Below are 15,411 nucleotides of genomic sequence, written 5' to 3' on the forward strand. Positions count from 1 at the left end.
TCTTGTCTGCTGGACCTTATGGCAGAGAGAGACACAACCTAGGGCCATATGTGCCACCTTCAATTCTTGGGGGCATCTTCCAGAGCCCCAGTTATAAATGTTAATGTCACAAAAACGGGGGGGGGGGACTCATAGGACATTTAAAAAAATGCTTATTAATTTTAATTCAATTTTAATTAAAATTCTTTTCAACAAATGTTTTCAGCAGAAATCAAGGAAGCAAAACATCACACAAAATGTAAAAATAGAGAAATAATAATTACACACTGTGTAAAAATAGAGAAATATCCCCATCCCCAAGAGGGGAGGGCAGAAGTCATGTAAAACCCCATGCACAGGAGCATGAAATAATATAACATCTGTAATTCTCTGCCGTCTCCGCTTAAGGGAAGGGGGACGGTATACACACCATTCTGTTAGATTCTATATATCCTTCCTGCAACTGGCAAACACCTGGATAGCTCTTAAAGTTAATGCACTCTTCATGGTCACCTAAAGTGCAAAGGTCCACAAGTTCAATTCCTGGTAGAGAATCTGAACCCCATAGAATAACATTGGGCTACCTATGTCTGACACATCCCAAATAAGACAAAACTGGTCATGTAGTGCCTGCTTCATGGTGATCGGTGTAACTGAGTTCCCCAATTGTCCTGACAGAAAAATAGTAACCTGAAGATTTTCGTTTTGGCTATATAGAGACACAGAACCTCGGTGGGGCTCAGGTGCTGATCTTACTTTAGAGAGACTTCAGTACAGTAAAGCAAAAAAAGAAAAAAGAAATAAAAGGCTGGTCTTAGATGATCTGAGAACTTGATGAGAACATCCAATCAAAAAGACACAAAATAGTTAAGAATGATTTAATAAAGATGTATCTGCAGATACCCAGAGAGAGAGATATATAAATGCACCAACTCTGTATGTGCTCCAAAAGTTCTTCTAAATTATATTAATAAACTACATATTTCAGGATTTTGCAATAATCCAGAAAAGAGAGCTGTGGGGATTCAATTACCTAACATAGAAAAACAGCTACAGCTGGATTTTCTATGTTTTAAAACAGGGTGGGCCCTGATTTTGATGGAACAGGCTAGCGCTGGTAATATTCCCAGCATCTCCCATCTCATATCTGCTGGGTAATGCTCCTGTTCACAAGAAATAGAAAGGTCAGGACGAACTGGAAAGAGTTATGACGAACATTGCGAGAAATAAAAAGATTTGATTTGATTCAACAGATGCTTCTTATAATCATCAGATTTGAGGCTTATTTAGGTGGTCGTTATTCAGTTACCCTTTTTTCTTAAAAGAAACCAAAAACATACACAGCTCAAATGAAGATACACTTTATTAATGAAACTGCTGTCACCAAGAAATGCAGATATTCCAATCCCTTTTGGAATCTGTAACTGAGCTACCTTATTAAACCCGAAGACTGGTTTTACTATTTACTATGCTAAATGAAATGGGACTGACTGATTTGTGATTCAGTGGTTGTATGATTCCAGCCCATGTGATTGGGCATCCTGTGTGGATTAAGAAAATTGAGAAAAACCATGGTAAGTTACCAGGTGTTATGCAAACAAGGCCAGTGAAGTTTAGGGACATTATTATTATTATTTTTTTTGGCAGTTGCTTATGGGAGAGGTACTTCAAACTCTGTGGAAATGCAGAATAAAACTGGGAGAAGTTGCCTTGGTTTATATAGGTATGGGGCAGATAACAAAATGCACTTTGGAAAAATCAACCTAATTGCTTGACCATTGAAAGGGCATTGCAAAGGGTTGGCACAAGTTCTACCGGGAGAGAAAACAACATTCAGTTGCCAGCAGTCATTTAAGTATGGTGGAAAGAAGATCCAAAGAAGATCATAGGAATTCAGTCTGCATCATGTTAAAAGCCATTACCAGGAAGGAAACTTGAGGCATAGGAAAGCTGCTGTAAAGCAACGTTCTGCTGTGAGTGCTTGATTAGGATGAAGATTCAGAAAATTTGGTCTGATAAAAATACTATTGAGTCATTTCAGAAGCCCCTTAGGGACTGTAACTAAGTAGCCTAATTAAACCAGTATGATTAAGAGTTCCATGCGACACAGAGGTTGCATTTGTACTGTGTGATAAGTCAAAGTGTAATTTGTAAACCAGGTTTTATGGCTTAGTGTCTTGTATGAGCCCAAACCTTGGTTAAGCAAACAATGATTTAGTGTGCTATAGAAATACAACCGTATTAACCACAGACTATACTAAAAGGTAATGCTAGTCATCTACTTGATTGGCTTTAAAAAGAGATGAAATGAATTCAGGAAGGATAGCGCCAGCAGTCCTAGAATTGTTGCAAACTTATTTTTACGGACTTCTGCTGACTGGCCCTGGCTGGAACAGGGATAGATGGGCTTTCGATCTGCACTAAAAGGGCTTTTCTTAAATTCTAAACTTAACCTTTACACTATTTTGTCCCATCTTTTGAAAAATACCACCTTACGTCACAGAAATATTTCCCTGAAGGAGAACCATAATTTTCATCATCTTATACATTTGTCTCTAATGGCAGTATAATTTCCATGACTATGATACAAGAACCCAGCTGCAATAAGACTGATTCTAAGATTCATTTTGATGGTAACAGGTGAAAGTTTTACAATTAATGAAGTAATCAGTATGAAGCTTATTGAAAAACTTTATTACACACTGTTGCAGGAAAATCCATAGATTTGGCCACCAGAATTTGAAAAGGAAATAGGCAAAATAGTTTCTAACTAGCAAAATAGCTACAGTTGCGTGAAAAAGAAAATACACCCTCTTTGAGTTCTATGGTTTTACATATCAGGACATAATAAAAATCATGTGGTCCTTAGCAGTTCTCAAAAGTAGGTAAATACCACCTCAGATGAACAATAACACATGACATATTACACCATGTCATCTTTTATTTTACAAAAAGAAAGCCAAAATGGAGAAGCCGTGTGTGAAAAACTAAGTATACCCTTACTGCTTCTGTAGATAAGAGGCTAAGTAGCAGCCACGTGCTGCTAATCAAATGCCCTTGATTAATTGATCATCAGCAAATGTGACTACCTCTATAACAGCTGACGTTTTAGGAATTTGCAGGTCTCGAGCATTGAGGCGTGTGTTAACACAATGCCAAAGAGTAAAGACATCAGCAATGACCTTAGAGAAGCAATTGTTGCTGCCCATCAATCTGGGAAGGGTTATAAGGCCATTTCCAAACAATTTAAAGTCCATCATTCTACAGTAAGGAAGATTATTCACAAGTGGAAAACATTCAAGATAGTTGCCGATCTTCCCAGGAGTGGATGTCCCAGCAAATTCACCCCAAGGTCAGACCGTGAAAAAGAAAATACACCCTCAGAGAAATTGCAAAAAATCCAAGAGTTACATCAGACTCTACAGGCCTCAGTCAGCATGTGAAATGTTCAAGTTCATGACAGTACAATTAGAAAAATATTGAACAAGTATGGTTTGTTTGGAAGGGTTGCCAGGAGAAAGCCTCTTCTCTCTAAAAAGAACATGGCAGCATGGCCTAGGTTTGCAAAGTTGCATCTGAACAAATCACAAGACTTCTGGAACACTGTCCTTTGGACAGACAAGACCAAAGTGGAGAGGTTTGGCCATAATGCACAGTGCCATGTTTGGCAAAAACCAAACACAGCATATCAGCACAAATATCTCATACCAACCATCAAGCACGGTGGCGGCGGGGTGATGATTTGGGCTTGTTTTGCAGCCACAGGACCTGGGCACCTTGCAGCCATTGAGTCGACCATGAACTCCTCTGTATACCAAAGTATTCTAGAGTCAAATGTGAGGCCATCTATCCAACAGCTAAAGTTTGGCCAACATTGGGTCATGCAACAGGACAATGATCCCAAGCACATCTATAACAGAATGGCTGAAAAAGAAAAGAATCAAGGTGTTGCAATGGCCCAGTCAAAGTCCAGACCAAAACCCGATTGAAATGCTGTGGCGGGACCTCAAGAGAGCTGTGCATAAACAAATGCCCACAAACCTCAATGAACTGAAGCAATGTGGTAAAGAAGAGTGGGCCAAAATTCCTCCACAACAATGTGAGAGACTGATAAGTCATACAGAAGATGATTACTTCAAATTATTGCTGCTAAAGGTGGTTTTACAAGCTGTTGAATCATAAGGTGTACTTAGTTTTTCACACATGGCTTCTCCATTTTGGCTTTCTTTTTGTAAAATAAAATATGACATGGTGTCATGTGTTGTTGTTCATCTGAGGTTGTATTTACCTACTTTTGAGAACTGCTAAGGACCAGATGATTTTTATTATGTCCTGATACATAAAACCATAGAACTCAAAGAGGGTGTACTTTCTTTTTCATATGACTGTATGTTGTTACTTTATAACTGATCAATTGTGTGCAGGACTTAACATTAAGATATAATCTGGTAATGTTAAAGGGAAACCTGTCAACAACAGAATGTAACTACTAGTGCTGTACTGAATTCATTGGGAAAAAAATCAATGATTGCCACACAGCTTCTTCCACTGGATGGTTAAAAATATGGTTGAGGCACCATGAGAATCACATGTGCTGGCCATGATAAGTGTTGCCTGGCTTTAAAAGAGAAGCTTATATAGAGAAATGCTTTCTTCTGAAATCACATGCTTATGTCTTAACAGTTGTATTGTATTGAAAAGCTAAATGCATCTTTCTCCTATGTCCAGGTTTAAAAAATTCATTCCAGTTCAAGCTGATTAGAAATGATGCAACATAAAAGTGAATTATAATGGCACCATAGTAAATTCACAGTTGTTTTTAAAAATTGCTTTGGTTTATCCAGTCTAGCACAATGACATATTAAGTCTGAATTGTATATCTGCAAAATTTTTCCATAAATAATAATTCTATCAGAGATGCAATTCTGGCAGCATCTTATAAAAAGAATTAAATACCTAGAAAAATAAACTTGCTTCTGAAGTCCATGTCACAAACTGACCATTGAACTTTTCATACTAAACTTCATAGTTTTCAAAAGCTGTGCAGTATACAAAGATCTTCAAAGATACCTACCACATAAATTACTAACTGCTGATTTTAGAGCCATCTGTAATGACAAATGTATTTGCTTTCATCTTATAGCTTTTTAGATGCTTATCAGTACAAGCCCCATAGACGACTATTTTCAGTTATTTTCTGAATCAGCTACAATTACAATAAAATTAAACACTGTTGTCTGTCAATTTCAGTGAGAAAATTAAGCAGAAGCATAAAATTGTCCAGTTTTAAAAAAATGGGAATATAAGTGTTTATCAGTGCTCACAGTATTCCTTTAATTATCTTCCCAATATGTTGCAGATGAACTAGGATGAAAAGGGACCATCTCAATCTTTCTATTATGCCATGTAATTCAATTTATCTTTGTTGCCAATAATCCTACATTAATATAAACTTTAAAGGAACAGCTGGATGGCTTCTGTTTTTAGGAAGTATGTTAACTTATTTATATATAAGCTAGGTTTAGTCCATGTCTCAGTGATGTCAGTGTCAAATTTCCACTGATTTAATAAATATAATAGAAATAATCCCCAATAAATTCAATAAATAGATAACATTGAACATTGTCTACTGGAGTTTTAAAGTTACTAATAATTTAGGCTTCAAATGTAATTACAGTAGACACCTATTATTTGAATATCCACACAACTGTGCCACTACAGTAGGCACAGTATATATATACATGAATTGACCAAAAAGAACTATAGTCAATGCTGATTGTAACATTATTGATTCCAGTTCACCAAGAGAGAAGTATGGATAAAAGTATGCTTGGAATCAATCCTATTGACACCATAATAAGGATGCGGGGAGATGAGAATGGCTCGCTTGCACACATGCCAGAATGTGAGTGACAAACTACACAATACCTAATCAGAACTTTTGTCTTTGACAGTAGTAATCATTTCCAATTCAAGACAAGGAGAAATGCCAGAAACTACCGTCTCCTTTGCCAATTTAACAAGTGATTTAATGCTGCCAGAATTTTGATACTTAGGACATACCTGTCAATACTGAAGTGAACCTACATTTTCCATATTGTGCAGATGGAATACTGTATCACTGCTAAGTCTATTTATGAATCACATCCTACTTATTGCCTAAAAAGCTAAAATAAACATAACTTTTAATGGGACGACTTTCCATATAATTCATGTGGTTCAATACAATGTAATTGAATACCAAGGTCATTATGTGTATATACTAATATATACTAATGAAGATGTAGAACTCCAGATGCTATGAAAGTTGCCATTTACTATAGAACAGGGGCCAGATATCTGCACAAATGCCTTGTGCATATAAAGTTCCTCCATTCCTCATATAGACATAGATGAAATATTCCATTCACCCAAGCATAAAAAGGCCCTAAATGGGTCTTTTAGTTCTACAGAAACAAACAAGATCTTTGGGGGTGGGGGTTAATACAGTTTGAGTGATCAATAAAAGTTTGCTCATAGATATTTTAAGGTCCAAAAGACAGACAAAATTAAAACACAAATAACAATGCCATCATTTTGAAAATCTCATTTACAGTTGCATTTCTTCTGTCCAATTCAGTGAATGTCCTGTGAAATCACTCATGGCCTTTAAATGGTTTGGCAGATGGAGCTTCAAAGACATCGTCTTCCACGCTTTCTTCAATAGGTTTCATTTTGGGTGATGTTCTTAAATAAGGAGATGGTTGGCCTGCCAACATTTTCAAAAGGTAACCATTTAAAAACAACATGATATTTTAAATAGTGTACAACAGTAATGAGATATTCCAAATATTTTTTAAAAATCCTGAAGTAATTGAATGATTTGGGTTAGACAGTATATTGAATGCCAGAAATAGAAAAAGAAAATTAAAAAAGAAAATTAATTTCACCTATAATCCATTCTGAATAGCTCTTCTTGCGTTCCAGAGTATTATATAGACCGTCCTTCCACAATCTAGTGCCATTCACATGTACTGGAACTACAGTTCCCAGAACTCCAACCCAACATGACATCAAGATGAGGAAGGTTGAAAAATGATGTTCTAAATTATGTTTGAACTTGTTTAAAATGTATGAAACAGAAGATTTAATTTAGACAATGGTATTCTGCTACATGACCTAGTGCTAGTTTGGGAGCATTAAGTGTTTACATTTATTTATTTATTTATTTATTTATTTATTTATTTATTTATTTAATAAAATAAAAAGCATCATAAAAAGGCAAATCTGTAGCAAATATCCCAACTCCCATTCCCCTTGGCATTTAAAAGAAAAATACTGTTTTCAACATTTCCTGCCCAGAGCAGCATTTGGTAATTATTACAAATTCATATCAAGAAGCAGTAAAACAGAATAAGAACTTACTCTGGATTAGTAAACAAAACAGTGTACTGTACTTTCTGATAATCTTTTCAGAAGCAAAGATTCATGCAAAACAGATAGGAAATGCAGTAGATTAAGTTTTATTTACATTTAAATTACTTGTACAATACATGCTCAGAATCTGCTAATTGTTATTAGCTCTTTTTTATTTTTTGAAACTTTGAACTTTTAGTTACTGGACACATTCAATATTAATAGAAACACAGGATATAAAATTGAATGAATGAATAACTATTTGATGAAATACTGTCCCATCATAGTCCTATGCCTGTTTACTCAAAAGTAAATTCAACTGAGCTCAGCTGAACTTACTCTCAGGTAAAGGCACATAGGATTGCAGCATTAGACAATAATATTTTTAGAACTTTATGTGTTATTGGTTAGCCATTGTTTCTGATTTCTATCAGAAATTGAAACAATTCACCCTGTTATTTAAATTGCACTTCTAAAGCCATTTACTTTAAAACAACCTTGAATTAGGTTACTGGAATGCGTTTTAAAATGTTAGAAAGAGTTTGGTCAGTTCCTCCAGATTTGAGTACTGTATACATCAACTGATGTCAGAAAAACCCATTTTAAAATGTCTCCTCAATTTGTAGTGGAACAAAGTCTTGCTCCCTCTCCTTGTGGAACCGTAGTTCCTCTAGGCTTTCCGTGCACAAACACCTTCCACAGTGCTTGCAAAGAGCACGCAGTGTCTGGGCATTGTGACCCTGGAGCTGCACAGGGTTGAGAAGGAACACATGTTCACGGTAATTACATAAAGTGCATCTGTTTGATGGAAGGAAAGTTTCAACCATTCCCCTGTGGGGATAACTTCACATGCAGATAACTGCATAGCTGTGCATGAAGAAGGTCTGTACATGATGCATTTCCTTGCTTCCTGCAAAAACTGGAGTCAGCCACATTAAGATGTTTCCTGTCTTGCTAGCCAGATATGATCCTTCGTTAATATTGTCTGAAGCACCACTGTCTGGAAAAGACTTTTCACCCCTTCCCTCCCATGAAATGCTCATGGAGCACACAATGAATAAAGTACAATGAATAGATACTCCTGTCTACAGAGAGTATACCATATGGAATGGATGTACTAAGTAATAAAAGTGGTTTGGTGGTTATGTATAAAAGGTACAAGCGCAGGACTCTGCATACTTTCATAGCATTCAAAATAAAATACTGTATCCTCTCTCTTTCTAGCACCAGCTAGAGCAGGCTGCCCAGCTTCTTGAGGGCTGACCCAGGTTTTGCAAGCTATGCCAAAGGCCTCACTCAAAAAGTCAACTGGCCACTTTTTCTGGTAATATTTTTTAAATGTTTGCTTTTTTTAAGATTTTAAGCTTCATTTTTTTCCATCCTCATAAGAGTTTGCAATAACCTGACAACCTTCAGTGTGGCAGGTCTTTCTATTAACGTGTGTATGCATACTACTTGTGTATATAAGTAGATATGTGATAGTTTTGTTTTTTTTTAACAGAAGATGGAAAACGCCAGAGTAGATTAAGCCCAGTAGCAAAAAAGTGAAGAAAACTGCCCCAATTTTTGGAGAAGCTAGAGATTTTTTTCAAGGAGTATAATGTTGGGATGTGCTACAGTTCAGATTTATGCTCAAAGGGTGCTTTGGAGTGGGCGTGAACATCGCGCCTATCAGTGCTTCCTTAAAGAAGCTGTATATTTTCTTGGCCTGGCACAGAGTCACCATATGATCCCAGAAAAATATACATGTTTTGAGTTCAGGAAGCACCAGCAAGATGTGACAAGCTGCAGGAGGCACCAACAGTTGCATCGTGTGTGCCTATACCCCCTCCGAAGCAACGTTTCAGCTTTGAATCAAAACCTCAGCATGTTTGTAGTGCAATGGGTGGGCCCCTCAAGCTTCATTTCATCCCTTAAAATCCTTCAGAATTCCAAAAATGAAAAAAGTTTCAAAAGCTTAAGAATCAGCCACCCTGTGGAACACCAGCTGCCACCGAAGGGCTGTTAGTGGACTACGTGCCACCCATGGGCCACAGTTTTGCGGCCTCCAAAGTAAGCATAAGCACCAGCAGCAGAAAAAAAAAATCTATTTTAGGTGGTCTAGTGAGGCATAGACAACATGTCCTAAGATACTTCCCCAATAATTACCTGTCTGGAAATGTTGGGAATTGCAGCTCCCCAGATGGGAAAAGCTGCTATAAGTAGTTACATCATTCCTACTGATCTCAAATTGACATTGCAAATGAACATGATATTGTGACCACGAAACCATGCATGGAAACAGCATAAATTATTCTATGAATCTCTAGATTATACATACAGCTTTTGTATGTTGATACAGTCTTTAAGTCTGCAAAACCAAAACCATCATTTCTCTCAAGTATGTGACATTAAGTCCATTTCATGCCATTTTTGAAAATGTTGGTGAATACAGTATGTCATGCTATTGACAGAAAACATACTGTACATTTGGACCATAAGGATTCACTCCATAAGCATGACAGAATCCTTGTTGGTTTATTTTTTTAAAACCAGAGTCAGATTTGCATCAATTAATATCACATACACACATGCTTTTATTAATGGTAGTTTTAGTCCTATACACTCTTAGTGTAGAATTAACTCTTAGTGTAGAATTAATTAGTGCAGAAAATAGTGAAACCAACTTCTGAAAAAAAACTTGCATAAAATGACATTGTATATAATAACTATATTTTGCTTCTTTTGTAATTTAAGACTTCACAAAACACTGACTGATTTGAGGGAAAGGGGTCTAATTTCTATAAGAGAGGGCCAAACTTTTTTCTGGTCACAGACCACCCTAGCTTTTCAGAGATTTGCTGGGGACTGCACTCCAAAAAACCCCAGTGGGATCTCATTTTATCTCACTGGCTTTTACATTTAATTAAAACTAAATAGAATTATGATTGTTCTCCAATTATATATTTAGTCTCCTCTCTTCTCTCACATTAAAAATTAAAATTTGGTAATGAATTTGGAGCTTTCTAGGAGCCATCTCCAAGACTTTGCGGGGGGGGGGGGGCGTTTCAGGCTCATACTATACCAAGGCCTAAGATTATGCACTTCTGATTTACAACAAGAATACTGGATGAGGTTTAATTTCCATAAAAATCTATGATGTACTGAAACTCACACTCTCATAGATGAATGCCGAGAGCAATTTCTTGCTTCATAAACAGATCCCAGTGTTCAGCAGATATCCAAACTTTCAGATCTGTACTAGCGCAAAACACTCACCCCTGCTATAGTTTATTTTTTAACAGAAAATCTCCAAATAATCTTATAGTATATTCATTCTCTCTTACCATGAAAAGGCTGGTTTCTCTGAACTAGCATTTTCAGTAGAAAGGGGACACAAAGGCTTGCGCACCAGACTTGAAAACTAACAGCTAAGTGCAGAAACTACCCCACATTAAGAAATAAATATGAAGAGAGATATAAATGAAAAATTGGTCTGTAATGTTGGGTTTATGATAATTAGTCACACATGGAAAAGGAGTTGCTTGGCTGTAACCACTGAGTGATAGGAATATAAATATTGGCCCTAATATAAGCAGTAGTGCGTTCAGATGTACATTGTTACATGATTCCCTTTCCGCCTCCCCAGCTCTTCTCCCAAAGGCAACATGATCTTGGCCACTGACTACAATGTTCAGTGATGCCTGGAAATGTTGACTGGCTAGTTAATGACTCACGAAGGGAGGATGCAGTAGAAGTCCCACGGAGAAAATGTTGTAAACCATCTTCACCATCACTTGAACTAGCCATGCTATTTCTCATTTGCATCACAGACAGCTGAGAACACAGGCTGGGCTGGCGATCTATTTTTTGGGATGTCTGTGCAGAAAAAAAATTACACTGAATTCTCCATCAGTCATAGACACTAATAGATATTCATCTCTTTATATTTATATCCTGCCAACATTTCTTCCAAGTTGTTCAGAGCATGTCTCCTCAGCTACCATTTTATCGCAACCACCCCAGGAGAGGTAGAATAGGATGGAAGAATATCTGCTAATTATAAGAAGAAGAAGAAAAAAAGAGCTGTGTAGCAATTTACATATAACAGGGTGGAAACTTGTGGGTCTCCAACTGAACTACAGCTGACAGCTTCCCTCACTACTGGTTATGCTCAGCAAAAACTAGAAAGATAGATATCGATGCTCTGCATCAGAGGTGAAAAAACTAGCTTTATTCATAAAGGCTCCTTTGCCTGATTAGGAGGCTTACAACCGCGAGAAAGAGCTTAGAGGAATAAGGTGTTTCTCCCAATGGACCTTATGCTCCTCTCCTGATATGGAAGAGATCAGTAAAAATCAGGACACATTAATTTGTATAGATGTATGTGTTTATTAATAGTAATTCGTAATTCAAGAGTCCTGGGCATCAATCAATCAATCTATGCTTGGAAGGGTTTTTTTTTTTTTTAAATGAAGATGTAGCTTTCAGCAAACCCAACAGTTCCCATTCCCTACTGTGATCTTAGGTTGTGTGCAGAATTATTTTCAGATCAAACCAATTTAATGGATGAATAACAAGCTATTGACTTGTTTATCTAGCAAGCAGTAAATGAAGCATAGAGTAGATCATCGCCATCTTTCATTCCACCAGGAGGTACCCCAGAATTTGATGAATGAAAGAAAATTCAAGCACTATCAAGACAGCCTGATTAGCTGATGGCATTTCTATTACTAATTCATGCCTTTACTTCAAGCAGAGCTATTATAACTGGCTGCAAAAATCAGGATGATCAGGTGAGAGCAGAGAGTTGGAACTTTAGTTTTCTTTTTGCAGACATTAAGTGACTGTCTGGATTTCTGCAACCTAGATTTGGTACCCCTAATCAAGTCCACATGCAGGCACAATAAGCAGCAAACCTGGAAATTGTTTCCCACAATGCTGCTAGTAGTTCTGTTACCAATCAGCCAGGACAGGTTCCTGGAAACTAGGACATATTGCTCATTTTGGGGCTTGTGCCCAGTAGCTAAGATGCTTCACAAACCAGGACTGTCTGAACAAACCCTATGCCTGGACACACCTGGTCCCACTATCATTTAATTGAATGGATCCTTTCACATGGACTAATGCCTGTGGAGGTTGAAATATTTACAAAAGCCTGCAATGGAGCCTGTATAATTGATGGCCTTGTTCCCAAGTTTTTATGCCTGGAATGTACTAAAGATGAAATGGTAGATTACTTGCATTCTAATAAAGTAAGCAGTTGATAATTGGACAGAATAAAAAAGGAAAAGGAAAAGACAGAAAAGAATAAGTATATATACAAGAAAAGCAAGATAGACCGCTAGCCCTTATGGCAATCATTCTGAAATTACTGTAAGTACCTGGAGGAATTTTATTGAAGTATCTCTAAATACAAAAAATGTATTTCCCATACTAGCTGATCATACAAAGTTATTGTTAAAGCTTTAATTGTTCATAATAACTGATCTTTTGAGTAAATTATTGATTATCTGGACCCCTATCAGTCAGGATTCAGGCCTGGTTATGGGACAGAAACAGCATTGGTCGCACTTTTAGATGATCTCTGGCGAGAGCGGGATGGGGGTAGTGCATCCATCCTTGCTCTTCTTGACCTCTCGGCGGCTTTTGATACCATCGACCATGGTATCCTTTTGGGTCAGCTGCAGGAGTTGGGGTTGGGTGGCACAATGCTGTGCTGGTTCAGCTCCTTTCTCCAAGGCCGAACCCAATCGGTGTTGATAGGGAGCGAGAAGTCCAGCCCCCAGCCCCTACTGTGTGGGGTGCCACAGGGGTCAGTGCTTTCATCGCTCCTATTTAATATCTACATGAAGCCGCTGGGTGAGATCATCCGGCGCCATGGAGTGAGGTATCATCAGTATGCTGATGATACCCAACTATACATCTCCATCCCAGGTGCCTTAAGTGATGCTGTGACTACCCTTTCGCGGTGCCTGGAGCCTGTGGGGGCCTGGATGGGGGACAACAGGCTTCAGCTGAACCCTGGTAAGACGGAGTGGCTGTGGATACGGGGAGCCTCAAGATCTAGGATTTTGTCATCTTTGGTTCTTGACGTAGTTGCACTACCCCAGACAGACCCGGTGCGTAATTTGGGAGTTCTCCTGGACTCACGACTCCTGCTCGAAGAGGAGGTGGCAGTCGTGGCCAGGAGGGCCTTTGCACGACTTTGTGTCGTGCGGCAGTTACTCCCCTTCCTGGATCGGGGGGACCTCCGCACGGTCACTCATGCCCTGGTCACCTCTGGGTTGGACTACTGTAATGCGCTCTACATGGGGCTACCCTTGAAGAGAATCTGGAAGCTACAGCTGGTGCAGAATGCGGCAGCGCGGACAGTTCTTAATGCCCCTAGGAAGGGACATATAACACCGCTGTTGCGTGAGCTGCATTGGTTACCAGTTTGTTTCCGGGTCCAATTCAAGGTGTTGGTCATCACCTTTAAAGCCCTTCATGGCACGGGACCAGGTTATCTGAGGAACCGCCTCGCCCTGGTCACTTCAGCCTGTCCCACTCGGTCCAGCAGAAGGGGCAGGTTGCAGACCCCACCGGTCAGGGAACTTCGATTGGTGGGGTCTATGCAGAGAGCCTTTTCTGCTGTAGCACCCGCCCTATGGAACATCCTGCCTCCTGAGGTCCGGTGTGCCCCCTCCCTCATGGCCTTCAGGAAAGGTATTAAATCCTGACTTTGCCAGAAGGCCTGGGGGCCAGAGGGGGGCCCGCACCTGTGGAGATGGCTGGTGGGATGATGGGTTGCCCCCCCCCCCAGCATCTTACAGATTTTTATAGGGCCAAAATTAGAGGAGGTTTTTTAGGGTATTTTTAATATGTTTTTAAATTATTTATAGTTTTTAGCCATCTTGGAGAGAATTGTATTTCTTCTTTTTTATTGTGAGCCGCCCAGAGTCACCCGTGGGGGAGATGGGTGGCATACAAGCCGAATAAATACATACATACATACATACATACATACATACATACATACATACATACATAAATAAATGGGAGACTATATAACCCCTCATGGCTACGATACTACATCACTGGAAGAAGAATCAAAAAGACAGGAGATCTTCAGAAGAAGAACTCTACTTTTACCATTTTGGAGTGCTGGCAGTGGGGGTTTAATCACACTAATTATTGTACCCTAATGACATCTGTGAAAATACTAGGATTTTTAAAAAGTCTTAAAAAGAAAATATGCCAGTTCTAGCAAAATAACTCCAGTTTTGCCACAAATTTATAAGCCAGAGCAGGGACATTTAGAGTGGGGAAGACCTATAAGCTGGGTTGACTGGATAAGGACTTATCCTCATGTCTCTTGACGCGCAGCACAGAAATGGCACACTAACCTTTGTCTCATCCCCAGGGCCCTACCTGGTAGGGAATTTACATGCCCAAGCAAGTGTTTGGACAGGTCACTACTGGGGAAAAAAGAGAGAGAGAAAAAGTAACTAATGAAATGGTGCTCAAGGAAAAATCTATGGGCAGGATCATTCTGATGGATAGCATTTTAAAATAAATCAAATAGGAGGGAGAAGTCTTAAAATATGCATTTTAAATTCAGCCAGCCCATTAGCCTGTTTTATGCCATAGGTAGCCTGCTGCCCTCTATTTAATTTTTTCCCTTCATGCATAAATCAGGGGTAGAAAACAAAAACAGCCAGTAGAACTTATGTTAATACAGTAGTTTAGAATGAGAAAAATTGCATACGAAGAGCCATGGAGTTTGATTAATTGTGGCACTGTGTATCCTTGTATGGTCAAGTCTGTCCCAGTGGAATGTTAATGGAGCTATAAAAGTAAAGAACTTGGGTTCCCTGTGACTTCATGGATGTGCCCATATAACTTTCTTCACAACCATACAGGAGTGGTTTCTTTATACCTTTCCTCTGAGACACTGCATAAAACTCCAGTTCCTGAATTCTCTGATGGAGAAGAAAGTCTTTATTTTCAAAATAGCATTGCTGCATTATGCCTAAACTGAAATCCACGTGGAAGCACGGTGAAGCTTATTATTCA

The 15,411-nt window shown here is 38.6% G+C and overlaps 1 protein-coding gene across 1 annotated transcript in view; it reads right to left on the reverse strand.

The window, feature by feature from the left end:
• Positions 1-1,324: 1,324 nt before the first annotated feature.
• POPDC1 (popeye domain cAMP effector 1) overlaps positions 1,325-15,411 on the reverse strand; it is a 30,651-nt gene continuing 16,564 nt past the window's right edge. The window contains exons 7-8 of the mRNA XM_007425558.3: positions 11,091-11,232; positions 1,325-6,727 (exon numbers count right to left, since the gene is read on the reverse strand). Coding sequence (XP_007425620.1) covers positions 6,615-6,727; positions 11,091-11,232 — 255 coding nt within the window. The 3' untranslated portion in view covers positions 1,325-6,614. The remainder of the gene's footprint in view (positions 6,728-11,090; positions 11,233-15,411) is intronic.

This window comes from Python bivittatus, unplaced genomic scaffold, assembly GCF_059951505.1.
Source record: "Python bivittatus isolate LINGU-HERP-01145 unplaced genomic scaffold, Pbiv_v1 ctg000020_np1212, whole genome shotgun sequence".
In the NCBI taxonomy this organism is placed as follows: Eukaryota; Metazoa; Chordata; class Lepidosauria; order Squamata; family Pythonidae; genus Python; species Python bivittatus.